The 27,898-nt window shown below is 41.2% G+C and overlaps 1 protein-coding gene and 1 long non-coding RNA gene across 3 annotated transcripts in view; one reads left to right on the top strand and one right to left on the bottom strand.

Annotated features, from left to right (window-relative positions):
- MIB1 (MIB E3 ubiquitin protein ligase 1) overlaps nt 1-27,898 on the bottom strand; it is a 118,411-nt gene that overhangs the window by 24,396 nt on the left and 66,117 nt on the right. For both annotated transcript variants that reach the window (XM_050939205.1, XM_050939206.1), the window contains 2 exons: nt 2,640-2,772; nt 2,152-2,238 (listed from right to left, as the gene is read on the bottom strand). In XM_050939205.1, the coding sequence (XP_050795162.1) occupies nt 2,152-2,238; nt 2,640-2,772 (220 nt within the window). The remainder of the gene's footprint in view (nt 1-2,151; nt 2,239-2,639; nt 2,773-27,898) is intronic.
- LOC127044430 (uncharacterized) overlaps nt 24,373-27,898 on the top strand; it is a 48,530-nt gene continuing 45,004 nt past the window's right edge. The window contains exon 1 of the long non-coding RNA XR_007772492.1: nt 24,373-24,723. This is a non-coding gene — a long non-coding RNA (uncharacterized LOC127044430). The remainder of the gene's footprint in view (nt 24,724-27,898) is intronic.

Genomic DNA, 27,898 nt, shown 5'->3' with positions numbered 1-27,898 from the left:
ATCCTGTTTTGGGAATCATGAATATTACTGTATACTGCGCCCAGGCCTGATTATCAAATTAGGTCTGTGTTCATGGTTATAATTATGTTTGCACTGCATTGTCAGAAAAAAGCATTTACAAATAGCAAGCACAAAATGGTAGATATTTACAACGCACACAAAACTGTGCCCCCAAAGGATGTTCAATATGAAAAAAATCAAGCTTTAACTTATTTCTTTGGCTATTAGGGGACAAACTTCTATCAAAGGTGTTAACCTGAATAATTTCACTACCATCTATTGGCTCTGTGAAGTCTGAACAAGCTGTGACAATAAGTATTCCAGTCTTTTTTGTTTTCATTTTATCTAACAAAGAAATGCTACCTGTGAAAAAATCACAGATTGAAAATCTGACATCTGTAGTAGTTTCTCAACACTCATCGCACTCATTTTTCCTTTCCCTCCCCTGTTCTTGCCACATTGTGGGTTTGTATCCTCCGCAAACTGCACACTATGGGTCCCCATAGAGGACATAACCACAGAACTTAAGGTCTGAAAGTGGCATTCCACCTAACAGAGGTTACTGTTTAAGAGATCAGAGACACAAACCTAGCACCTTATATATAAAATAAAGTTAAACATACTTAGTTGTTTTTCATTTTAATGGCTTTACAAAAATCATTTACAATTTATATGCACCTCTACTCCTTTATAACACCACCCATTATAACACAAATTCGGATATAACGCGGTAAAGCAGCGTTCCAGGGGGGCGGGGCTGTGCACTCTGGCGGATCAAATCAAGTTTGATATAACGCGGTTTCACCTATAACGCGGTAAGATTTTTTTGGCTCCCGAGAACAGCGTTATATCGAGGTAGATGTGTATTAGTAGCGTCAAGAGACCACAGTACGGACTGGACTCCCGCTGTGGAAGGTAGTATATAAAATGCACAAGCCCTGCACTGAAGGGCCTAGCATCTAAGACAAGGAGAGACACATGAAGAGTTGGGGAGGAGGAAGGATGTGACAAATGAGATGGTAGTGGCCTGATGGATTTGTTTAAAGCAGGCATTCTGTTTTCAAGGAACAGAATGGAAGAAAGTACTGAGACTGTTGTGGGAGAAGACCACTTTAAACAGTAAGATTACCCATTTACCCCAAAGGGTAGCAAACAGCATGATAGAGAAAACACGTGTGTTTTGTATTTTATTTAAAATTATTTCATTAATATAAAATTATTTAATAAGTTTCCAGTAGGCAGCGTGAAACTGGTGGATCTCGAGAAGAGATCTGAATGAAGAGGCAGTAATAATCTGAACACAGCTCAGGAAGAGTGTTTCAGAGGAGGATGGGGGCTTGCCAGCATGCATGCATGGAATCTGAAAGTAAAAATGGTTATGGAAAAGGTTAACAAATGGCATCTCTAGCAGAGCAGAGGTGGAGAGGACACAACCACCACCAAGTGTGAATAAGTATACACGGGCAAAATTACATAAGGCCCCAAAGGCCATCATAGTAAGCTTGAACTTGATGCAGTGAAAAAGGGGAGTCACTGGGATTCTGAGAGAGAAGGTGGTAAAAAAAACCTGTAAGAAGATATTTTTAGCAATTCCATTTTGACTGAACAGGAAAAAGATGATGCAAATGTCAGAGAGGCCAAAGAAATGGCAGTTGCCATAATCAAGGTGGGAGATAAAGACACAGATGAAAGAGTTTCAGTTGTGTGGACAGAAAGAAGAATTTGGATCTGTTATGCTAGTTATGTCAAGAAGATAATGCTTTTCTGCATCCAAGCATTCACCTCTAAACCTTAAGTGGCAGACAAGTATATGATTGATACTACATGTATTTTCAACCTTGCCTCCTCACAAAACATGTTTCTTGACTGGTTGATACCAGAAATTATTTCTTGTATAAGAAGCCCAATGAAAGAAAGATACAATTAAAGTATCTGTCACCATAAGAGCATAAGTAGATGGGGTATTTCCTTTGTCACTCGGTATGCCCAGAAGGTTTAAATGAGTTATCTAAATTCAGGATACATCTTAATTAATCTTAAAGGCTAAAACAAGTGGTTATACGAGGCTCATGAATTCTACCTTCTCTTAATAATTAAAGTCACACTGAACAGAATAAAGCTAATCCACGTGGCTTATTACAGATGGCTTACCCTAACTATTTGTGTGTGCTGTCGTTCAACGGCAAGGTGCAGTGCAGTTTGCTGGTTTACATTCTGGATATCCAGGTTAGCACTGCCCTGAAAAAGATGTGAAGAATGTCAGATTTCAACAGTAAATCTAGAAGTAAGGTAGCTAATTAGAGCAAATAATAAGATTCTGAATGTGATACCTCCCAAATCAAGGAGATTAGAAAAAATTACCAGTGTCATATTTTCTAGAGCACTAGCACTAGCTCACTGCACAATTTCCAAGTTGTTGACTCTAAAGGGTTAAATTTGTTCAGAAAAGTACCGAACAATTTAATCTCTCTGTACCTCTTACAACTAAGCCAATAAAATAATAATCCAAAGGGCAAACTTGGCACATAGCAAAGGGAATGCAGCCCAATGCTATCCCAGCTGCTTTGGCAAGGTATCTGCTTCAATAAGGTTAATCAAAGACATGAGACATTTCAATCCTCCTGAGAGAAAAGCCTTACCTGATGCACCAAGAGTTCAGCCACTTCCACGTGATTATTGAGTGCTGCCAAATGTAAGGCAGTATAGCCGTCATCCTTCTTCTCATCCACAATCCATGGCCGTGGTAGCTTGGACAGCAGTACACGCATTGCACTGAAATAATTATAAAAGAGTGTTATAGGAACATGGGCAGAAACATCTGTTGGATACCAACTGGACTACAATACAGAATCACAAATATTTTATTCGCATATCAGAACTATAAACAAGATACTAAATTCAACTAGCAAATTTTAGAAGTGTATAAAAAATATACTGAAGAGCTTTAAACATAAAAATCTCAAATTAAGCTGCTTGACTAAAAAGACAAACCCCAATAAATAGCAAGAAAATGTATTCTGTAAAACATCTGAAGAGTTATGGAGCCAGCTTAATTTTTCTTCTGAAAGATCACAGAGCAATTGCAATTACATTAAGCTAAAATACTTACTATTTTCTTTTATAGACATACATGACATATTTGGAAAGGGGAAGGTTTATGTAATTCTATTAGAAAATATCAATATCTTCTTTCACTTAATTACAAATAAGCGCGTTTCATTGCATTATGCCACTTCAAAATCTCAGATTTTAAGACCCGACTAGGCTCATTATGACTCAGAAGAGAACAATATGGCCTCTCACTGAGAAGAATCCTAATTGCTGAGGTAAAATGGGGAATGACCCAGACAAATACAAACAATTGAAATTATAGGTTGCGCATTAATGCAATATATGTACTGTCATAATAATCAGACCAGCGGTCAAACTACTCCAATATCCTATCTTACAGTAGTCAGTACTAATGTGTGAGAATGTGGTGAAGAAGCTCGTGAGAGTTTAATGAGGTTTTGATAACATTTTCAAGTTTGTGAGAATATAGCAGTTGCCTTTTAAAAATAGTTTGTATTTGACACAATTTGTGACTAGATTCCAGGCAACTCTTCAAAGTAACCCCAACCTGTATCATACATGAATACCATTACTGGATTAACTAGCTTTTGAAACATACCAGATATGTACTTTTGAAACTATATACAGATATCACAACACATTGAACTCATAGGCCTCATACTTGAAGCTAACATTTTTTACTGCGATTATTCTAACCCTAATAATAGTATTTTAAACTAACATAACAATGTTAATTATAGTAATGTTATTCCATGACACGTGTTTTTAGTGGCAATGTATCTAGAAGTGATGAAACTGAAACTGAAGCTGCATTGCTTGGGGTGGGGGTGGGGGGCAGACAATTCACCAGTATGGAATATCATTTGTTCTATCAAATTTCTATCCCATGTCAACCTCTTATAGAAACGTAGGACGGGAAGGGACCTTGAGGTCATCTAGTCCAGTCCCCTGCACTCATGGCAGGACTAAGTATTATGTATCTAGGCCATCCCTGACAGGTGCTTGTCTAACCTGGCCTTAAAAATCTCCAATGATGGAGATTCCACAACCTTCCTAAGCAATTTATTCCAGTACTTAACCACCCTGACAGTTAGGAAATTTTGCCTGATATCCAACCTAAACTGTCCTTGCTGCAATTTAAACCCATTGCTTTCTTTTCCTATCCTCAGAGGTTAAGGAGAATAATTTTTCTCCCTCCTCCTTGCAACAACCTGTTATGTACTTGAAAACTGTTATCATGTCCTTGTTATTATGGTTAGAACAGACATTCATGCTGCGCACATACCACCTGGTCTGCTCCACTCCACCAGATTGACATTGCATAGCTTTCCCCTCTGAACATGCAGGATTCAGCGGTAGCACAAAGTAATGCAGCCAAATATCAACACTTTTTGCTGACTCATTCTTTAAAATAAAGGTAGCGAGTAAAACTAATCTTGTTTTTGTTTTTGTTTTTTATTTTTAAACTTAGCTGCTTTAGGCTTCATCTAAAGGAAACCCCGCCCCTCTTCTATAGGAATAACCATTAATCCCTACTGATATTTGCTTACTTTGTCATCACCAGACAGATGGGATTAGCAGAAGACCCAAGATCTGAGACTGGGAGCTGGATGGGGTGCACATTTGCTTCTCCCTCCCTCTAGCATGGGCTAGCCAAAGGGATGTGTGTGAGAGAATCACTCCTGCCCCCCAAATAGGGTGGGGGGACTGTTCAAGAAGACCAGGTATAATTAGGGAATTATACCTGGGAATTCAGAGCCAGCAGCAATGAAGCCACATAGGTTAATGAGCTCCCTCTCTCTTCTCCCTGCACGGCTATGTATGGAAGCCTGCAGTTTCAATTCCGCTTCCACTTCTCTCCTGACCCAGGCCCAGGGGATTCATCATCCTCCACCTAAAGCAAGAAATTGGGGAGGAAGGACCACTTGGATTCCTTGTAGTGACAAATCAGACATCTACACAACAGATTAACTCAAGTTGATAGAATGGAGTATGTCAATAGAACAGGTAAAACTTGTCACACTGGACAGTTTCACTGTCACTCACTCTGAACTCAAAAGCAGCACTCTCCCCCTTGCAACACTGTACTGATTTAGTTCTAGGGTGGAGTAGGAATAAATTGCACCTAATCCTCTAGCTGTCTTGTCTTTGGGAATGGCACCTGGAGAACTGCCCCTCTAGACACCAAAAATCATCTAACAGCTGCGGCTTCTAGAAGAAGCAGTAACTGCTAGAATCTTGTGTTCAGGCAGTCTCTGCTGATGTCGCCCCATTCCCTCTCACCAGCTGTGACTGTATGTAACTCACAGCAGACACAGATCTTCTCCCTATAAGAGCTAAATTTGTATCTCAATTACAAGTGGTGCCAGTTAAAGACAACTTGTAGGCTGCCATGCAAAGTAGACATTGGTTGCCACACTCTGAAATTCAAATAGCTCTTTATTAACCATGCAAAACTGAGATCTAGAGTCTTCTAGATGTTGCATATAATGGACCCTTCCACAATGAACCTCCTGGCCTTTTGTATTTAAACAAACAGCACTCCCGTAAGAAATTTTAGTTGAGAGGCACAGAGGAAAGCAATGTTCAGACACTTAACCACATCACATACTCATGGATTTACTTTAGGTAGAAAAGAATAACAAACGTAAGTTTCTTGATGAAACTGGAAAAATGTTTTGTTTCCTTGGTAGGTTTACCTTCAGCTGGAGGCAGAGTTGGTTCCTTGCTTCCTCATTGTCCATATTATTTATTACACAGCAAAACAAGATAATGCTTAATAAAATACACATTTGTTTACAGGTCAATTGTAGTTTAGTTTTTATTCATGATACTTCGCAGTATACTAGTAAATGTACTGTACCTTTTTAAAAGTGACATTAAACAGGCCTCACTACATTATCTCTACATAACTCTTTGTAGAGATTTTTCTGCAAAATTATGAAGGATATTGTTTAGCGAAGTGCCGATTACCAAGATTTCAGTGAAACTCAGTAAAGAAGCATATGTTAGTAAATAGCGTGCATTACCTCACAGTGCTTGTTAGTCTAAACAATTAACGAATAGCAAGTTCAAGTACAAATCAACTAGCATGCCATGCACTAATCTTCCATGTAGACCCTGCTACTGTGCATTAAAAGTTCCCTAGCACACAGTAGTACAATAGGAAACTTTTAATATGCAGTAGCAGGATCTATATGTAGAGTTACTGTGTGGCATGCTAGTTGCTGTAGATTTATATCCCAACTTGTCATGTGCTAAATTCATGTAGGCAAGTCCATGGTGTGAGGATACCAGAAATTTTAAAATACAGGGATATATATATATATACACACAAATTCTCAGTTGTAGCCAGTTACAGATATCAGAACTTTTGCTATCTAGAAAGCAACTTTGGGAGTGAGGAGGCAATGAGAGGGAATGGACCTGGAGCACTGTGGATCACACCTCATCTGGACTGCAGCAATGCAATACATTGTCATGAAACCATCATGCCTAAGGAAATGCCAATTACTACAGAATGCTGCAGTCTATCTCCTCATTTTCACAGGCTACCAAAAGCACATCAAACCTGTATTCTACTTTCTACATTGACTCCACACTGAAGGAAGTACAAGGTACTCAGTGGCCTGGGCCCAGCATTATCTAAAAGCCAGACTAAAACTTCAGAAAACCATGGCTGACAACTCCTCTTCTCAGGCTCAAGGTAACTCTATAATAAGGGTAAAGTCAGTCTGTCTGGGAGACAGGTTCTCTGAGGGGCCAGTCCAAGACTGTGGAACAAACTCCCACAAGAACTTAGGATCATCACAAACCTCACTACCTTCCACTCCAAGTACTAGACACACTTCAAAGAGGCCTTCTTTAACAAACATAGTAGCATGTACTCTGAATGCCGCCAACCCCCACCCCAAACTCCTCACACAATTTTTCCCAGGGACTAGATTAGACAGACAGAACATAAACCACATGTGACAGAGTAAGTCACATCGCTTAGTGAACTACCGGAAGGTGCTCAGACACTATAGTAATGAGGATACTAAAAGAACCTATAGAGAATAGAATAAAGAGCAGATAAAATCTGTACCCTGTGTAATTTATATTATTCCTGTTTAGTTCCAAATTAGAACCTATATACGGCGTATTAAACCACTGCAGAGAAAGAGGCCTACAGGTATTTTAAACTGATTATACGCTTCTGAGGAAAAATCTGTTAAATGTGGTTCTGTGAATAATCATTTGAAAAAGTCTATCACCACAAACCATAACAGAAACTAGTTGACAATTCCTCCTCATTATAAAAGGAAAGCAATGTGAAGACTAAATGACCCACTAGAGAAACCCAGGAACTATACCTTGGCAAGAAACCCATTCCCCTTGTAGCCCCCAGATCCTGGGATTCTTATTAGGCTGCAGTCCCTGGACTGTGCCTGGGAGGCTCCTGCTTTTGTACTGACCTGTAGCTAGCAGAATACTGAAATCTGAAGTTCCACCAAAGCTATTTGCTGGGTGTATTAACTATCTCTTCCTATTATTATTATTATTATTATTATTATTTCTTCCTTACTGTCAGGGTGGTTAAGCACTGGAATAAATTGCCTAGGGAGGTTGTGGAATCTCCATCATTGGAGATATTTAGGAGCAGGTTAGACAAAAACCTGTCAGGCATTGTCTAGACAATACTTAGTCTGCCATGAATGCAGGGGACTGGACTAGATGACCTCTCAAGGTCTCTTCCAGTCCTATGATTCTATTTGTCTCTTTCAATTAACCCTCAAACCTCCACATTTTTTCCCCCTCCCCAGAGTCACCTGACTGCTGAGAAGGTCTAGTTCTTCAAGATGTGCCCCTCTATAGGTGCTCCACTGTAGCTGTGTCTGTTTCCCCGCACTGCAGATCAGAGAATTTTAGTAGCAGTGTCTGTTCAGAGCACACATGCGCTGTCCCCCCATTGTGCTCTGCCAAGAGGCTAACCGGCGTTGTGTGGGTGAATCCTCCTCAGTTCCTTCTCTGTCACAGAGCTTATGATGAGAACTCTGAAGTAGAGGGGAAGAGGGTGGGTCAAGGAGTACCCATGGGGGAAAGATATCTTGAAGAACAGTAGTTACTGCACAATGTGAGTAACAACTTCGAGTAGCATCGCTATGGGTGCTCCAACATAGGTTACTCCCAAGCAGTATCCCCCAAAGGAGGCTGGCACTTCAAAGTCAAGTCTGTTATGGATGATAATACTGCTGAGCCGAATCTAGCATCTGCAGCAGAGTCCTCCAGGAGAGCATAGTGTTCTGCAAAGTTACATGCAGATGCCCAAGTAGCTGCTCTGCAGATTTCTGGTATGGAGACCACCCTTGAACAAGGCAACCAACGAGAAAATTGATCTTACAGAGCACGCCGAGTTCGGAGAGAGCTGCTAAATTGCAAATCTGGTAACAGAGTTTGATACAGTTCCAGACTCATTTAGAAAGTCTCAGAGATGAAATTGCTGTGCCATTAGACCTATCCGCAACGGAGAGGAAGAGCATAAGACATTTCCTAAAAGCCTTTATCCTATCCAAAAAGAAAGCCCAGGCTCTCCTTACATCGAGTGTATGTAGAAAGACTTCCCTACTACCCTGGTGAGGTTTGGGATAAAAGGTGGGGAGATGAATAAGTTGATTCATGTGAACTGCAGAAGTCACTTTGGGGATAAACTTCAGGTGTGGTCTGAGTGTGAATTTGTCAGGAAAGAAGACTGTAAAAGGGAGGATGCACCATCAGAGCCACTATCTCCCCATCCCTTCTTACTGAGATAATGGTGATCAGAAATGCCGTCTTCAGTGAAAGGTGAGTTAGTAAACAAGTGGCCATGGGTTCGAAGGGCAGTATGGTCAGCCCTTTTAATACTAAATTCAGGTCTCATTGTGGGGTAGGATGTCTGGGTTGAGGAAAGAGATTCGCTATGTCTTTAAAGAACCTCTTTGTAGCTGGGTGCGACAAAACTGAGTATCCTTCTATTTGTTGGTGAAAAGTCAGCTATTGCTGCTTAGTGCACCTTTAGTGAAATAACAGAATCCTGATTTCTTAAGAGTCAACAAACAGTCTAAGACTATTGGTACAGTGGCCGTATTCGGAGTAATTCTTCTGGAATGGCACCACATCTGAAATCCTCTTCTGTAGGTAAGTACGACAGGTAGCAGTTTTCCTGCTGTGAAATAACTTGCCGTACCTCCTCAGAGCAGGATGTTTCTATGTGGTGGAACCATGAAGGAGACAGACTTTGAGCTATAATATTTGCAGGATGGGATGGAGAGTGGGTCCCTCATTCTGTGAGAGGAGGGAAGGAGTGAGTCGAAGAGTTAGGCTAAGGGTATCAAGTGTGTCTCAGACAGGTGGGAGCAATCAGTATGAAGTTTGCTCTCTCTTTATTTTCAACAGGACTCTCAGCAATAGAGGGAATGAGGAAAGGCTTAAAGAAGGCCTTTGTCCTATAAGAGAAGAGAAGAGGAGAGCACCCCCCATGGAAAGCTGGCCAATGGCTGCTCTGGACCAGTACCATTGACATTTCTTGGTCTGGTAAGTGGCAAGCAAGTCTATTATCGTTGCCCCCCATCGTCGGAATAGGTCATGGAGTATCAGAATATTTCCCATTTGTGTTATGTGGGAATTTGCAGCTGAGACTGTCCACTGTCATGTTGTGCACTCTCAGAAAGTAGGCCGCTGATATTGTAAGATTGGGGGAAATGCACCACTTTCACAGTTTTAGTGTTTCTGCACAAAGGGAGGGTGATCTGGTGTCCCCTTGACAATTTATGTAGTACATGCACAGTATATTGTCTGTGATGATCTTTGCGTGTGTGCCTCTGATCAGCAGAAGGAAATGAGCACACGTATTCCTGACTACTCTGAGTTCAAGGAGGCTGATGTGAAGACAAACCTCGTACTGTACTGCCTTGTACTGTGAGGTGGTTAAGGTGTGTGCCCTACCTTCTGAAGGATGTCGGTGATGAGAAGTAGCGATAGAGGAGTCTGTGCAAACAGGAATCCCATGAAGACTGGGTACTTCCACCAATTCAAGGATGGTTTGATCTTGGTGGGCAGAGATAGCGGTTTGTCTAGGCTGTCTTTGTTCCGTCTCTAAACTAAGCTGAACCATGACTGGAGCTATCTCCTGTGAAGACTGGCATGAGCTATCACAAATGTGTCCACAGCCACGTGCCCTAGCAGCTGAAGGCAGTGTCTGGTGACACTGCTGGTTTGCACCAGATACTCTCTCTAAACCACGGAGAGACTGAAGAATCTATGATGTGGGAGAAGTGCTCTCACTTGGAAAGAATCGAGATCGGCTCCTGTGAATTCTAGTCTCTATACCGGGGTTAATGTCGACTTTTCTAGTTTGATCTGTAAGACCAGACTTCTGAATAAATCCAAAGTCACTGAGCTTCAAAGGAGTGTTCTGAGGTGACCACTGTCCAGGTAGATTATGATGCCCTATAGGTGGGCCACCACTATAGAGAGGACCCTGGAGAATACTCTGGGAACCGATGGAGGCCAAAGGGGAATACTCCATACTGGTAGTGATCCTGTCCTAGTGTGAATCTGCAGTATCATCTGTGACACAGTATGGAAGAAATATGGAAGTAAGCAGCTTGTAGGTCAAGGACCAAGAACCAGTCTCCCTGTTCCAACACTGGAATAACTGTTGCTAAAGTAGCCATCTTGAACTTCTGAGCCTTGACAAATTTGTTGACTGCCCTGAAGTCTAGTATGGGTCTCTAATCTCCCTTTTTCTTGGTTATCAGGAAGTAACGAGAGTAAAAACCTTTGTCTCTTAGATGTTAAGGTACTGGTTCTATGGCTCATATGCTGAGGAGATGGTCTATCTCTTGTCATAACAGGCTCTATTGAGAAGGGTCCCTGAAGAGGGATGGGGAAGGATGATGAAGAGAATGGAGTACCCCATTGTGTATAATCTCTAGCATCCATTTGTCAGAAGTTACCCATTTCCAGGAGCTGTGGAACGGAGCAAGATGTCACCCATAGAGATGGAAAGGTTGGCCAGCGTTAGATGGCATTGAAGGGAGTAGTCTCACGACACCTAGACCCACCTGTCAAAACTGATGTTTTGAGGTGGATGGCTGGAAAGAAGTAGGCTGAGGGACCAAAGGTTTCCGTTTGGGGAACCTAGACTACTTCTTTTGAGGCTCATAAGAATGTTGGGCTGAATACTGTGATGAACAGGGTCTGAATGAGGGCCAAGGACTATATTTTCTCTTCTGCCCAAGTGTGTAAATTCCAAATGATCAAAGAGTAGCCCTGGAGGCTTTCAGTGTGGGGAGGGAAGCATCCATTTCGTCTGCAAACAATTTTGTGCTTTCGAAGGAACATTCAAAAGGGAATTTTGTGCCTGTGGTTGTTTGAACTTCCTTAGGAAAGCCTAATAAGAGAAACCAAGAGACTTGTCTCATCATGATGGCAGTGGACATGGAACGTACTGTCGTGTCAGGTAAGTTGAGTGCTGACTGGAGTGCCATCTTAGTCACTAGATGACCTTTGTTAATAGCAGCCTTGAATTGGTCCTTGTGAGAATCTGGGAGCTGCTCAGCAAAGGAATTGAGTTTTGAATAATTGATATAATCATATTCTGCCATTAAGGCCTGATAGTTTGCAATACGGAACTGTATGGTGGCTGATGGAGTAAGCCTTTCTCCCAAAGAGATAGAGGCACTTCCAATCCCTATAATACGGAGTGGATTTCACGTGGTGTTGTCAACCTCTAGAGTTCACTGCATCCACAATGACTGAATTAGGGAGATGGTGGGAGAAGAGAAATTCCGTGTCTTTTGCTGTTATATAATATTTCTTATCAGCCCACTTACATGTTGGTGGGACTGATGCAGGAGTCTGCCATATAATTTTTGCAAGGTCTAAGAGAGCCACGTTAATAGGAAGGGCTACTTTGGATGAGGGACAGGAGTGTAAAATGTCCAGTAACTTATGGTGTGACTCTGTCACCTCCTTTAGTCGTAATGCATCTGCCCCCTTTTGAGCCAGCTCCCGAAAAAGTTTGAAGTCATCTGCCAATGACGGTGGAGGGGGCATCACTGTTTTATCTGGTGATGAAGATGAGATGTTAGTCCGGGGGAGGAAGGGCAACCTCTTCCTCAATATCTGCCTCTTGTACCTCCCTCATTTGTTCAGGAAGCACAGATGCTCTAGCTGTGTTGACCAAAGGAGGAAGCCTCAATGGCTCCTGATAAGCCATGCTACAGCTTCGAAAGGCATGATGCCTATATGCCTGCCAAGGGTCCCAGTAAGGCCACTGTGATGGTGGGAAAGGCCCTGGTACTTGGTACCATCACTGCCCATATGAGGGAAGTTGAGGGTCAGAAGGACGGTACAGTTGAGGTCCCTACCGGTAATCAGTACCATAAGGTGCATGAGAGGAGCGACGGGAGATTATGTCCTCCTGCTCGCTGTCTGACTTCCCACTAGAGAATGAGGATGGCATGGCACGATGCCGACGGAGAAACTGGAGCTCGAGACAGACTCAGTATCAGAGACCCAGGACCGAGTAGAGGTAATTCCAGTGTGTTAAACACGGAAAGGTCTCTCAAGTACCAGAAGTTTGGCGACCTTGTAGGCATTGGCACCAGTAGTGGTTGACAGTGCTGGGATGTCTGAACGGTGCTGAGATGTCTGAATCGATGGAGTTGGAGATGTGGTCCTGGCCTAACAGTCCAACAATGATTAATACAGTAACTCCTCACTTAACGTCATCCCGGTTATTGTTGCTGATCTGTTAGAGAACATGCTCGTTTAAAGTTGCGCAATGTTCCCTTATAACGTCATTTGGCCATCTGTTTTGTCCATTACTTGCAGGGTTCTCTGGAAGAGCAGCCCACCCTCATGGGGGTTTGGAACCAGAGTGGGCTGGCAGCCCCCCTATCAGCTCCCCTAAGTTCGCTGTAAGTAGGTGTGAGGCTGGGCAGGCGCCAGCATGCTATCCATTGCCAGACAGTTCAGGTGTCCCTCTCCTAACTGCAGCATGCTGCTCCCGCCCTCTACCTTGGAGCTGCTCCCAGGAGCCTCCTGCTTGTTGTGTGGAGGGGAGAGGGACGGGGTGCTGTCAGGATGTCCCTCTCCCCCCACTGCTGTACCCCATCTCCACAGAGCTGGGGGAAGGGGAGGTGACAACATGACTGGGCTCAGGATGGAGGGAGCTTGCTGGAAGCTGCTGTTGTGTCTGAACATGCTGATCTACTTAAAAGGGCAGTGCAATTAAAGGGGCAACACATCTCTGTCACACACACACGGTGTGTGTTTTTCTGTCTCTCTCTCTCTCTCTCACACACACGCACACTCAGGCACTTTGAAGAGTTGGCGCCTATGCAGCCGTGCATATGCTGTCCAGAGGAAGGATAAGTGCACTCCAGCAGGATAGCGTGGGTTCATCATCACGTTCAGTTTCCACAGGGAAGTGTTTGCAGCCACTGTCGTGCATCTATTTATTTCCTCCCTCCTGCCTCAGTCCATGCTGCCTTGTAGAGTGTGACGCTACATTAATAACATGTTAATCCTTGAAGGCTGAGCTAAGTGCTAGTTCATCATTTAGCAGCAAGGCATTCCTGGGAAAATATCCCATCCTCTGACTGCACCACCTCAACCAAGCTTCACAATCATCATTGCTGTATACAGTATTAAATTAGTGCCTTGCATGGTATCAAGTATCAGGGGGTAGCCGTATTAGTCTGTATCCACAAGAACAAGGAGTCCAGTAGCACCTTGAAGATTAACAGATTTATTTGGGCATAAGCTTTCTGCATCTGAAGAAGTGAGGTTTTTTACCCATGAAAGCTTACACCCAAATAAATCTGTTAGTCTTTAAGGTGCCACCGCACTCTTTGTTGTTATAGAATTAAATTGTTTGTTTAAAACTGTTTAAAAAGCTTATATTGCATATGTATACATTATCTTTTTCCCTGGAACCTAACTCTCCTATTTACATTAATTCTTATGGGGAAATAGAGTTCGCTTAACATTTCGCTTAAAGTATCATTTTTCAGGAACATAACTACAACATTAAGAGAGGAGTTACTGTATACTGAAGAGGTACCAATGCCGTTCTCTATACCGAAGGAGCCTTCCCGGGCAGAATCTCTACTTCCTCTTGTCGGTACCAACGTTACTCTGTCTGTGCTCATCAGGCAGCCCAGCGTGTTCTGTTAGGACTTTTCTGTGCGAGCTCTGGGTACGGCAAGCTCAGTGGCCGTTGGTACCAATGATACCCATCTTTTTTGGCTTGATTGGGGCTCACTGTGAGGACTCATGGCTCTTAGAAGCCTAGTGGTGGCTCATGGTTGTCTTCTCAGGGCATGTCTTCACTGGCAATGTTAAAACACTGCCGTGGCTTGTGTAGTTGCAGTACAGTGCTGGAAGAGCACTTTAAAAAAACCCACCTCCATGATGGGTATAGCTCCCACTGCTGGTGCGCTGAAACTTGCAGCGCTCAGGGGCGTGTTTTTTCCCAGCCCTAAGCAAGAAAATTGCAGCACTGTAAAGTGTCAGTGTAGACAAGCCTTAGGCTAACCTTGCTTAGGGCTTCGCTACACTTATGAGTTAGAGCGCATTAAAGCAGCCCCAGGCGCCCTAACTCATTACCCATCCACACTGACAAGGCACATAGAGCACTCTGACTCCAGGGCTAGAGCGCTCCCGGTACTCTACCTTGGTGAGAAGATTAACATTTGGTGCGCACTGGCTGAAACGCCCGGGCATTAGTGTGAATGAGATGTTGCATTACTGCGCCTTGATCAGCCTCCGGATATGTCCCATAATCCCCTTAAGTCAAATGGCCACACTTGTCATTGTTTTGGAATCACTGCAGGCATGCCGACATGCCCTCTGAAAGCTCTGTTTCTGACAGCCGGCATGCTTATCTGCTCTGAGACAAAACAACCACTACTGTGGAATGCTGTGGGGGGGCGGGGGAGAGAGGTGTCAGTTGCTGTCTGAACTTACAAGACAGCATGCTGACATGCTCTCAGACCCCCAAAAACCCACTCTCCCCCTCCATACACACAACACACTCCCTGTCACACTCCACTCCACCCCCTTCATTTGAAAAGTACGTTGAAGACACTTGCATGCTGGGAAAGCTACCACAATGCAATGCTCTCTGTGGCCATTGCAAGAGCAGCTAATGTGGCCATGCCACTGAGCTTGCAGCTGTCAGTGTGGACAGATTGCAGCACTTTCCCTACTGCACTCTACGAAGGCTGGTTTAAATCAAAGTGCTCTACATCTGCAAGTGTAGCCATGCCCTTAGACGTAGAAGGCTGTGGTGAGGATTCCCGGCATCCTGAGTCTTGGCGCAGTTCTGAAGGCAGTTAAAAAGCCACTTCTAATAGAACAGAAGACAGTTTAAATTCAAGATTTTTAAGGATAAAAGAAAGGTAACGTAAAGGAAACTAAATAATAGTTAAAAAAAGGAGAATGATTAGCAAGTCTTTTGAAAGTTAACAATCTGCTAACAGACAGCTAAAGCTCTGTCTCTAGCCAGGGGTGGTTGAGAAGGAACTGAGGAGGATTGGCTCTTGCAACACTCACTAGCTTTGCAGCAGAGCACAATAGGGGGAAAGTGCATGTCCGGGAGGAACAGATGCTGCTTACAAAATTCTCCAGTCAGCAGCACAGGGGCGCCAATACACCTACAGTGAAGCACCCACAGGGACACTACTCGAAGAATGTATGTTTCCTATAGCATTTAACTACCTATTTAATGTCCACTTAAGTGGAGGTGTCTATATACATGAGAAATTTTAGTTGTTCAAATTACACTTAAAGACTTTAATAGATTACATTTTTCAGTCTGTCAATTTATGAGATATCAATTGTTGTGGGAACTCTGGATTTGAGGGATGTGCCATTTTATTTATTCATGCATAGATATAGTACAGTTTTAAAAGAATACAAAATTAAAATAGGAATGTAGTGTGATACTCAACCATCTATTGTGGGGACTATTTCTTTTGGCTAGGTGAAACCTGGATTTCATGTCAAAGATACACATAATCCAGTGTTTTTGTAGCCGTGTTAGTCCCAGGATATTTGAGAAACTAGGAGAAGTAAAAGACAAGGTGGGTAAGGCCTGAAGAAGAGTCCTATGTAAGCTCAAAAGCTTGTCTCTCTCACCAATAGAAGTTGGTCCAATACAAGATATTACCTCATCCACCTTGTATTTAAAAGATATGCACAGCTAAAAAAATAAGCAAAAAGCAGAAATAAATTGATGAGCTTCCTCTCCTGCTAAACACATACTAAGAGAAGCCCAAGTAACTGCTATGTTAGTTTGGTCCAGATACTGGTACTAGTTACTAGCTCACTGCTGAGCATGCTTTTCAGTTTGGATGGACAATGGGCCCCACAAATACTATTCTAAAGAACTCTAATTTTTCCTCAATGTTCAGCTACACTCTAGTTCTAATTTTAACTGTTACGCTAGTTAAACTAGCAAAATAGAGACACTGAAAGAAAACGGGGGTTTTCACAAAATCAAGTTTTTCACAAAAATTAAAAATAAACGTCTCCACAGATTTTCAATTTTCAGGTTTTTGATGAAAGATTAACTTTTTTTGCTAGGAAGAAAACATTTTCTGATCAACTCTATAAGAGACTTATCTGATTTCCTGAGCTGTGGCAAATAGATACCTCTGGAAGTAGATTTTTAATATGGGAATGTTAGTGTTCAGTATTCAAGTCACAAGCTTATTTTCACAAATAGGAAGCAATGAAGGGCTTCCTATCTCCTTGTGGCTCAATCACTTTTAGGGAGCAGAAAAATGAAGGACTGCTGCAAACATATCCAGATAGGCAATCACAGTTGGAGCACCAAATACAAACAGTTTGATCAGGCAAGAAGTTATTTTTTAATTTATGCTCCATACCTCACAAACCACACAAGCACCACCTTTTCAGCTGCCAACTCTGAACTCTGGCTGTTTGGATCCCTTCCCCTCCTCTTGTCAATCAGCTCAACACACCATCTCCTTGCACAAAAGTGGCCAGTAAGGAATGTTGCAGGGATTTTTTTTCTCTCCATTTCTGAGTTCTCAGAATACCTATTTTTTTCAGTTAGAATTAACTGCCACATTCATTTCAAGGGCAATGAAAAGACAGTGTTCTTAGATTACTTGTAGAAAGTGAGTTGTACATGAAGAATTCAACTTCAAGCAGGGAATTATATTTATAAGCGCAATTCTGTATGAGAAAGCCTGGCTGAGGTGCAGACAGGAGCAAATATTGGGACATAACAATGGACAAACACACATATCAATCTTTCCTTCACATTATATTTAACAGTAGTTTCACAATTATTTAGTTTAAGAAAAAACTAAATCAGTTTAAATTTTTAGCTAATCTCTAAGTCAGGGATCGGCAACCTTTCAGAAGTGGTGTGCTGAATCTTCATTTATTCACTCTAATTTAAGGTTTCGCGTGCCGGTAATATGTTAACATTTTTAGAAGGTCTCTTTCTATAAGTCTATAATATATAACTAAACTACTGTTGTATGTAAAGTAAATAAGGCTTTTAAAATGTTTAAGGAGCTTCATTTAAAATTAAATTAAAATGCAGAGCCCCCCACACCAGTGGCCAGGACCCAGGCAATGTGAGTGCCACTGCAAATCAGCTCGCATGCCACCTTTGGCACCCGTGCCATAGGTTGCCTACCCTTGCTCTAAGTGAATTAAGGAAAAATCCAATTATTCAAATATTGTGGGTGGGCACTGAAGAATTCCAAAATCTGAAAATTCCAAGTTAGTTCTTTTTGAGAGTGCACTCCGCCCATAAATGAAATCAACTGTCACTTCACAAAGACCCTGACTATTGAGTAATGAGCAGCTCTGAATGTTTCAGAAGGGATTCTATTCCAGCCCTTTTTATCCGTAGGAATACCAAATGTAAGGTGTATTATTTGAGAGATTCAAGGGTGGGTGGATGAAAGCAGAAAAAAATTAAGGGGTACATTCTTAAACTTTAACAGGGGCACTGAGGAACCCTCAATACACCACTTTGGGAAAAGCAGGTGAAAACTTTGGAATAAAGTTATTATGCCTACAAGAAGTGAATAACACATACATTTTACATTTATTTTATTCATATAGAAAAGATTTTTATATACACCATGCTGTGCACTAGCTGTTAAGTAACAATCTTATTGTTGTTACTCCTGTCACTTCTCCTTCAGCCCATCCCTACTATTATGTTGCCCCAAACTTCCAAAGTATCATATCTGAAGTTAGATTGTAAGCTCCTTGGGGAATGGACTCTGTCTTACTATCTTGTGAACTGCCTAACACACTTGTGTGCTGTAAAATACATACTGAATAGGTTTCTATTGTGTAATGAAAATTATAGCATCCAAGGTTTACGATTAATAGCAGGCAAGCTACTTCTACTTTGCTGCTCTTAGTGAACAACTTGCAGGTGGAGGACTGTACCTGGTGGATGCCATCCCTGCAGGGACAGGTTGGAGGATAGCATCTCAGGATTTCTTTCAGCCAGCACTAAGCAGTTGGGTCAGAGGAAGAAGTTAAGAAGGATGTATGACAAAACTCCTTGAATCTTGCAAATATTTCAGCCAAAAATGGCAAATTCTATAGGATTTCCAGTGGTTTCCCTTCCTAATTACCTTGTCCCGTAAGTCCCTGCTCTGGTTTCATAATGCAACAGTCTTTCCTTTATTATCATACTGCTTTAGCTTGTAGGACTTTATACAGCTCCTACCAAAATTCTAACAAGTAGATGGTCACCATTCAGAACAGTATTAACTTGGACAGCCCTGTGTTACACTAGAAGGCAAAGTAATTTTGATGAACAAATGTTACTTTCCTTTTATGCAACATCTGTTTCAGCATTCAATTTTCAAAGTCCTAATGAAAACAGACAACTTATTACTGTATTTACCAGGAACATAATCCTGATGTATATAAAACCTTGCTTTCATCTCTCACGCTTCCAAAACATGCACAGTATTGCCCTAAATACTGTTTTATAGAGCAATAAATTAAGCAATAACCATAAACAAAGTTAGCTTGTGTAGGTTATACTGCTCATCTAAAATTTGTGAAGATTCTAGATAAGATTTTTCAATGCTTTAAGATACTAAATTCATGCCACCCTCCCTAAACTAAAATTGCATTTAAAGATTATTACAGTATTAATATAAATTAAGAACATAAGACCTGCCATACTGGGTCAAACCACAGCCCATCTTGCCCAGTATCCTGTCTTTGACAGCAGCCAGTACCAGAGCTTCAAGGGGAGTGTAGAGAACAGGCCAATAATGGAGTGATCCACCCTATTTCCACTCCAAACTTCTGGTAATCAGACACTGAGGGTCACCCCAACTATGTGGTTGCATTCCTGACCATCTTGACTAAAAACCATTGATGAACCCATTCTTCATGAATGTATGCAGTGCGGTTGTAGCTATGTTAGTCCCAGGATATGAGACACACAAAATGGGTGAGGTAATATATTTTATTGGACCAACTTCTACTTGTAAGAGAGACAAGCTGTCAAGCTACAAAGAGTTTCATGTGATTAGTTGTGCCTTGTGTGAAAAAGTACTTCCTTTTGTTTGTATTAAACTTGCTGTCTACTAATTTCATTGGGTGACCCCTATTTTTTTTTATTTTCTCTTTCATACTTCTCTACTCACTTTTTCTCACCATTCGTGATTTTATAGATCTATATCCAGGATTGGCAACCTTTGGCACACAGCTGGCCAGGCCAAGCACCCTGGCGGGCCAGGCCAGTTTGTTTACCTGCCGTGTCTGCAGGTTCGGCTGATCGCGGCTCCCACTGGCTGCGGTTTGCCGCTCCAGGCCAATGGGGGTGGCGGGAAGCTGCAGCACATCCCTCAGCCCACACCGCTTCCCTCAGCCCCCATTGGCCTGGAGTGGCGAACCACGGGCAGTGGGAGCCGCGATCAGCCGAACCTGCGGACGCGGCAGGTAAACAAACCGGCCAGGCCTGTCAGGGTGCTTAATCTGGTGAGCCGCGTGCCCAAGGTTGCCGATCCCTGATCTAGATCATATTACTCTGTCCCCAGCTGTTTCTTTTCTAAACTGAACAGTCCTATTTTTTTAGTCTGTCCTCATATGGAAGCCGTTCTATACTCTTGATTATCTTTATCACTCTTAACCTTTTCCAGGTCCACTATATCTTTTTTGAGAAGGGGTGACCAAAACTAGACACAATATTCAAGGCGTGGATGCACCACAGATTTATATAGTGGCATCAATAGTTTGTCTTATTTTCTATCCCTTTCCTAATACCTCCTAACATACTGTTAGCCTTTTTTACCCCTTTTGCACATTGAGTGGACATTTTCAGAGAACTATCCATAGTGTACAAGAGGATGTTTTTTCTACACCTCTGGGCAGCAAAAGTTTTGACAACGTGTTAGTGTAGGCATGGCCTTAGTCATTTTTCCAATTTAACCTAGTGCTATATACTAGAACTGGTTGATATTTTCTGAATTTTGGATTAAAATTCAAATGTCCAATTAAGTTTCACTGAGAGATTTTGATTTTGGAGAGAGTGAGAAAACTACAGTTTACTTTTCAGAAGGGTAAGAACCTCATGAGAACAAAAGGGAAAAGTGTGTGTGGGGGGGAGAGGGTTGTGAGGGGGTCCTCCTCCCTCAATATTTGCCATTTACCAGTGAATTTTATGTGGGCCCAGCTTTGGACCCTACTCCCCACCTGTTTAGTATGGCTCTAACAATTTCAACATATTACACTTTCTGCAATATCAATCAGCAAATAAATATTGCTTAAACGTAGTTTTTATCTATAGACTTTTTGGTGGTGTTCAACAACTGTATATGAGCATGTCACAAACAGTAATGAATTTATTATTCACAGACTCTGAGGTAAGGAAGTATCCCCACTTTATAGATGGAAAACTAAGGCAGAGAGATTAAGTGCTTACCCAGTGTCACACAAGAAGTCTGTGACAGAGTGTGCATACCCTGCACTGGGCCGGAAGGGATTAACCTCACACTATGGGTGGAGGAAGGGCCCCTCAGACTGTACTGGCATGCTTCAAATGCTGTGCTAGTATAAAAGGGAGTGGCCTGGCTCAGTCTGGTCTGACCATTGGAGAAGAAGGACTATTGGTTGAGGCTTCAGCTGAGGAGCTGTCACAGCCCTTCCCTGCTGGAGCTGGAGATCTGTAGCCATTGGAGTCCCAGGGAATTAACTCAGCCGAAGTGCCCAGAGACTCCACTGTCCCATGGACTGCAGCTTCAGGAAGCGCAGTAGGAAGTGATCCAGGAAGGCCGAGCGAGTGGTATCTTGTACCTGTGCAAGGTCAGCATGTTTCGGTGGGATTCCCTGCTGACTCAGTGGTGGACTATTCCACTACTGTTAAGGCCCTGGGCCGGGACACAGTGGAGTCAGGTGGGCCCAGGCCGCCACTCTCCTGGTGATGGCCCCCCAGGTACTGGCCACTAGACCACACTATCCTGTATCGGACGGCTGCCATATTGACTCTGGCCACTAAGACACACTGCCCTGAACACAAGGGCCGCGGTATTGACTCTAGCCACTAGGCCACACTGCTCTATGCCCAAGGGCTGCTGCTTAGACCCTGATCCTTGAATCTCATTGTGGCAAGTCCCAAGATAGTCTGGTAGGCTGTAGCCACAGTATCAGCACACACCCTGCCCACCCCGACAAGGGACAGGGCATGCATATACCACCACAAAATCTGAATGACATTGGAAGAGACCCAAGATCTCTTGATTCAAAGGCCATGGCTACACTCACACTTTACAGCGCTGCAACTTTCGCGCTCAGGGGTGTGAAAAAACACCCCCCTGAGCGCTGCAAGATACAGCGCTGTAAAGCGTCAGTGTAATCAGGGCGGCAGCGCTGGGAGCACGGCTCCCAGCGCTGCACGCTACACCCGTAAGGGATGTGGTTTACATGCAGCGCTGGGAGAGCTCTCTCCCAGCGCTGCCGCTCTGACTACACTCACACTTCAAAGCGCTGCTGCAGCAGCGCTCCCGCAGCGCTGCCGGGGCAGCGCTTTGAAATTCCAAATGTAGCCATACCCAAAATCACATACTTTACCAACGACATCCTTCCTCTCTGGTTAAGGTTCCAAAATAAGACTGAGAATAGGAGAATATTCTCTTTCAGCAATGACAAAACAGCCCAATAATTTAATTACATTTTGAGGTCTATCATTAAGGAAAAGGACTAAAGACTTGTATGAAAGAAAGATTAGGTCTCCAATCAGTCATTTTACACTCCATATTAAACTTGCCAGAATGATGAGTCACAGCAATTTTCCTATTTAAAAAGGTTAATAACTTTTCAAGTTTGACTAATCAAGTAACCATTGATGATATTCACTGGATCTCAGCTAGCTGAAAACTAAAATCTAGGTTCTCTTTTTTAGTTCTGTGAAAGTTTTTTTTTAAAAATTAGGATACACTTGTTTATGGTGTTATCTTTCAAGAACCCCTTGTACAATTTAGCTCAAATTTGATAGAAATATACATTCGCCCTAGGCCTAATCCACTAATTTTAAGGCCACTGTGTCATGTGGATTTTGAAACATGTGAGGGGAAAGCCACTGAGTTTATAATGAAAAGCTCAGATGAAGCCTCGGCTACAGAATAGGATGTTGCTGCACAATGTGATTAATTCAAGTTACACTCAAAGGAGCAAAAAAAGGGGAGAGCCTCAGAAAATACTGGTCTCTTCCAGTCAATCTTTTGCATTTCAACCCTTCTATCCTGAAAATACTGTAACTCAATGTATTAAAAGCAACACTTGCTTATGTCAGGATGGGGTAATGATGCAGTGATTTCTTATATTTATGGGGCTTATATTTAATCCTAAACATTGAATTGCTTGGTTATATTTGGCATTTACTCTTTTCTCTCTGCAGGCAAAAATATTTATGATGCACCTGAGTGCATATAACTGTTTCCCAAAGAACCACAAAGCATATTCTTCCAAAGGGATTTTTGTCTAGAAAGACACAGGAAGTCTTAACTGAGTTATTTTGGTTTTACTTACTACTGTCTGTGGTACTTAAATGAAGATGATCAGCAGTTACTCCTAGCTACTCTCTTCTGAAGCAAATAACTGTCCTATATTAAAATTCAAAAATTAGTTTTGAAAGTATAGCTACTGTATTTGTTAGAAGACAGTTTACATGAATGGAAATGAAATCTGCAGAATGAATATTTGTACAATTTCTTCACCAGGAAACATTTTAAGTTTTTCTAAAATACTGGCACTCTGCTTGTTAGTAGTTTTTAAAAAAGCAAATTTATGCAGATAGTATTATAAAGACACTACATAATGATCGTTTGTTTGTTAATAAAGCACAAATGTTTTCCATTTGCCAAATCGTTTCTGATTTTGCATAGAACAGGCAAACAGCACAAAACTTATCGGTTAAATAAAATGTAAGTTTTCTAAAAAAAACCTTAAAACTAGTTATATAATTAAACTACAGGCCACTTAGTCCTCAGGCTAAAAAGCCTATTATTCTTCACAGCACTTTTCACTGATCAAGAAATCAGGTTACACAATCTGTTGTGGCAGCAGAAGGATATTTATTGTTTCATATCTGCCTAAAGATCCTATCTTACTACTACCAAAGCTTTTTCTTTTTTTTTTTTTTTTTAAAAACTCCGCAGCGTTTCTAAGTATGGTGACAGCCGTATTAGACTTTACTAGTAGCAGTGCAAGCTCAGTGAAAATCTGGGAAATATCAGTGGCAACATGAGAGACGGCTTTATTTGGCAGTGCTAAAAAAATATCAGGACAAATGGTTAAACAGTGTTAGGACAGCAGGATGAATAATCAATGAGCAGAGAGCAAGATAGAGGCTCTCTCAGATTCTGGATCGACAATCGACAGCTGAGAGATTATTTTTTGCAATGGTTGACTAAATATGGTCAGGGAAGAGAGAGGCACAAGAGAGCCTGTTTGCCTGGGAGTGCATGTTTCAAATGCTTAGCTGCCTATAAAGCTGTAACAGTTTTGCTCATGCCCTCTGAGTGGGAAATACAGTTAGTTTCTTCTGTAGTGTGCATGTGGGAGCCCTGACCTCACTAACAGACTTGACCTCTGGAGATGGAAAGTAGCTTCAACACAGATCTGCCTACAGTTAAGCCTGGAAACTTAACCTCAAGCATGAACAGATGCGGTGCAATATTTAAGGAGCTGGATGATTTTTTTTTTCCTCTCGTCACTCCAACTTTTTATCTGATTATTTTCATCTGCCAATGGGCTGAGTTCACCATCCCAGGGCTTTCTAGCATCTTTCCTTGGACACTTAATTCTTAGCCCAGCAGCCACAAGGCATTAATTTCTACGCAACATCATCCATATTTTATCAATCCAAGAAAGGTAGCAACACCAAGTAAGCTTCACTATTCACACTATTTTGCTTTGAAGTTTTATCTATTTAAGGTGGTAAGGTACTGTATTCACTGACACTTCCCCCCTACTCCCCCTCGCATATAATGAAGAGCTGAATCAGACGAACACTCAGGATGAGATGGCTGCTGCTGATGTATCTCTCTAGGTCATTACCTCTCTTCCAACTGCAAATGCTGCATGATACTAAGCTTACAGGTAATAGAACACCAGGAGGCCTGTGTTATTCTGCACATTTAAAGGATACCTATGACTTTCTGCATGTTTAACTATTATTTACTAGATTGTTTTTATTGTTATATTCGTACCTCTATTCTGGGCACAGCTTAATTTCAGTGTATTAAAGTATCAAGCATTTGTAGTGTAAAGAGCAGGCTTAGCGACAACTCTAATCCAAATTTCACAGCAGATATTTGACAGATCTTTCATGAGATATGCTCTGGTAGTGTATTGCCATGCAATGATTTCTAAAAATCAAAATGATTTAATTTTAGTGAAAAGCATCACCATACCTTACAAATCACAACTAACTCAAACATTTTAAAACTATTTTTTAAAGACGTCAATAGTACAGTAATTCACTGCTTAGCTCCAGACATTTGGTAGATTTTTAGTTATCTACCTTAGATGTACAAGAAAACAACCCATTTGAAACCTAGAATGTGCATGCTGTAATTCTAATGCTGCATTGCTGTTTCTCCTTGTAGTACTGTGCTAGCTACTGCCACACTCTGATTTGCTCTCTGTCAGCTGCACTAGCTTTTTGTCATGGGCTGCAGAAATTTTTACTTCCACTGCTCTCCCCTTTTCTCTGGACTATTAAATTTACTAATTTTTAAGCTTATTTCAAATTAGCGTTTCTAACACTGGAAAGGCAAAGTCTACTATAACTGACACCAACTTTTTTAATTTTTTTTAAACATCTACTAACTATAAATTAGACAGTCAATCTACTTCTGTCAGCTCTTTAAAAGTCACATCCTGCCAGCACACTGAATGTTTACTGGTAACTAAAAGCTGATTGTGTACCTCGGAACCACATAACAAAATGGGAAGAAAGGGGATAAAATTCAATTTAAACAGATGAACATTTATCATTTTTGTAAACTGGCACAGATATTGCAAGCCTGAAAAAGATTCTGCGACTGAAGCAGGTGAGCGACTACTCAAACTCAAAAAACCTATTTTAGAAGTGCTGAATAAGCATTGGCTCTCACATATGTACGACCTATGGCCCGCTAAAAGCCCAATCCTGCCACAATCATTTTTTTTAAAATTCAATTTCATCATCTTTTCAATTAGCAGGATCATCAGCATTGTGGGAGTTTGGTTTTTCTCTGTTTTGTTTTTTGTTCTAAGTCTGGATCTGCAGTAAAAAGAGATATTAGACCTGGGGGGAAGTGGACAGGATTTTCTGAGTCGGGGAAGGGGGTGAAGGTTATTTCCTTCCATCATATTAGATGAGTTTATACTTCCCTTCAGGATACTAAATGCAATCTGTATACCAGCATGGAAATCTGGCAGAAGACTCAAAGAAAACTGAAGTTCTTATGGTGGACTACAATTATCCATTCCAGGAAAGTACTTTGCAAAGCCACCCATCAATGACATCTCTACCTTCAAAACTGGCCAGCCAGAATGAACACCAAGAAACAACAAAAATCTGGATACGTGCTTCAAATGTCCGTGTCATCACGGAACATGGAACCGTAATACACTTTAAGTCACTTTGCAGGTAAATTGCATTGTAAAAGTTCAGTCTTAGAGAAAAAGGTTAGCTTATTACAAGTTTATTATAAGATTGTTCTTTCAAAGAAATGACAACATGCATTCTGCATCTTCTAACAAGGAAAGGAACGAAAAAGCAAAATACTTTCAGATTCACTTGACAGATAGCTGAGCAACTATATGTATTCCTGCCCAGAGTACATACTTCTTTATGTACCCATATGAACATACAATGCTATGGAATGTAAAGAAGTATGTATTTTTGGCAGGCACTGAACGACCAGTAAGAGGAAACTAAACTGCAGCTGGAAGAAACAGGTCTCCTATTGTTTGAATGACTTTCATGTGGCAAATTAACAAATTAACTTGGTAAGGGTCAGATGACGCTACTGCCAAAGTAAAATCACTTATTGCTTATGAATCTTGAAAAATTATCCCAAGTCACTTATTCAGAGGGTGGGTAGAGAAAGTTCTGTTATTTGTTGTAGATAAGTTATGAACAAAACTTCAGGGTTTTTGTTTATAAATTCAAAATTAGTTTGGAAATGCAAATAGTCACACTAGAACGCTCTGGATGAAATATATAGCCTATTTACAAAACTGATTATCAGTCCTATTCAGAATAATTTTTCACCCTAACTTTATTCAACTAAAGTAGACTTTTTTTTTTTAAAGATTATCTAAAGAAATGAAGAATATGATTTAAAAAAATCTTAAACCTGCAGACCATGCTTTGATTCCAAAATTAAGTTTGCCTAATAATCCGTAGACACTGAGTCTAGTAATAATTAACACTGTTGTAAGAAACTGCTTGTCAGTTGGTCTTTGATTTAGCAAACAGAAGAGAAAAATGTTTTCAAAATAATTTTAAATTACCATATACAAATTCTAATATTTTAGAGACATAAGTTTGGGGTTTCTCCAAATCAACCATTATTAAACTCACAGAGCTTGGATGGAATAAACTGCAGTGTCAAGTTCATGCATGTAAAGTGACAATGCAGAGATTTCTAGGCCACAGCTACCAGTCAGAGGATTAAGGCTAGTGACAGATTCCAAAATAAAAACACAGGAATGACAGAACACAGGATTCCTACATTATTCTGAAAAAATTAGTCTAATTTGAACAAAACTGGCTAAGCAATTCTGAATTACATATGAAATTATCAAATTTATACTGCTGCTCCTTCAATTCTTCACCTAAAATTTCAGTTTTAAATTATGAAACCCCTAGTTTGGTAAGCTGTAATTATAAAAACTATATGGAAAACAAGAGAAAGGTGAAGCTGTCAACAGAAGCATGACATTTATTTCTAAAATTAATGTTAACTAAAACACATCAACATAATCACTCAACACAAAGAAATTTTTAAGTAACGAATGACTTGCGCTGCACTTACTCATCTATGTATAGATATTACGGGAGACACCGAACAGCAATGCCTGCATATTATAAATGCTTGTCGTAAAAGGCACAATTGGCCCAGATTAAAGAATAAAGATTCTGAGTCCGCTCACTTTTTTATTTTAATATTTTTAAATTCTGGGATCATTTTTTGTGTCAGGAAAAGAAAATCACAAATGTAAGAGACCCAAAGGATAATTATGCCTTCAAAAATATTAGTTTATTGGATGTGTGCCATTT

Source organism: Gopherus flavomarginatus, chromosome 2, assembly GCF_025201925.1.
Source record: "Gopherus flavomarginatus isolate rGopFla2 chromosome 2, rGopFla2.mat.asm, whole genome shotgun sequence".
NCBI lineage: Eukaryota > Metazoa > Chordata > Testudines > Testudinidae > Gopherus > Gopherus flavomarginatus.
This window is presented reverse-complemented; position numbering and strand designations above follow the sequence as displayed.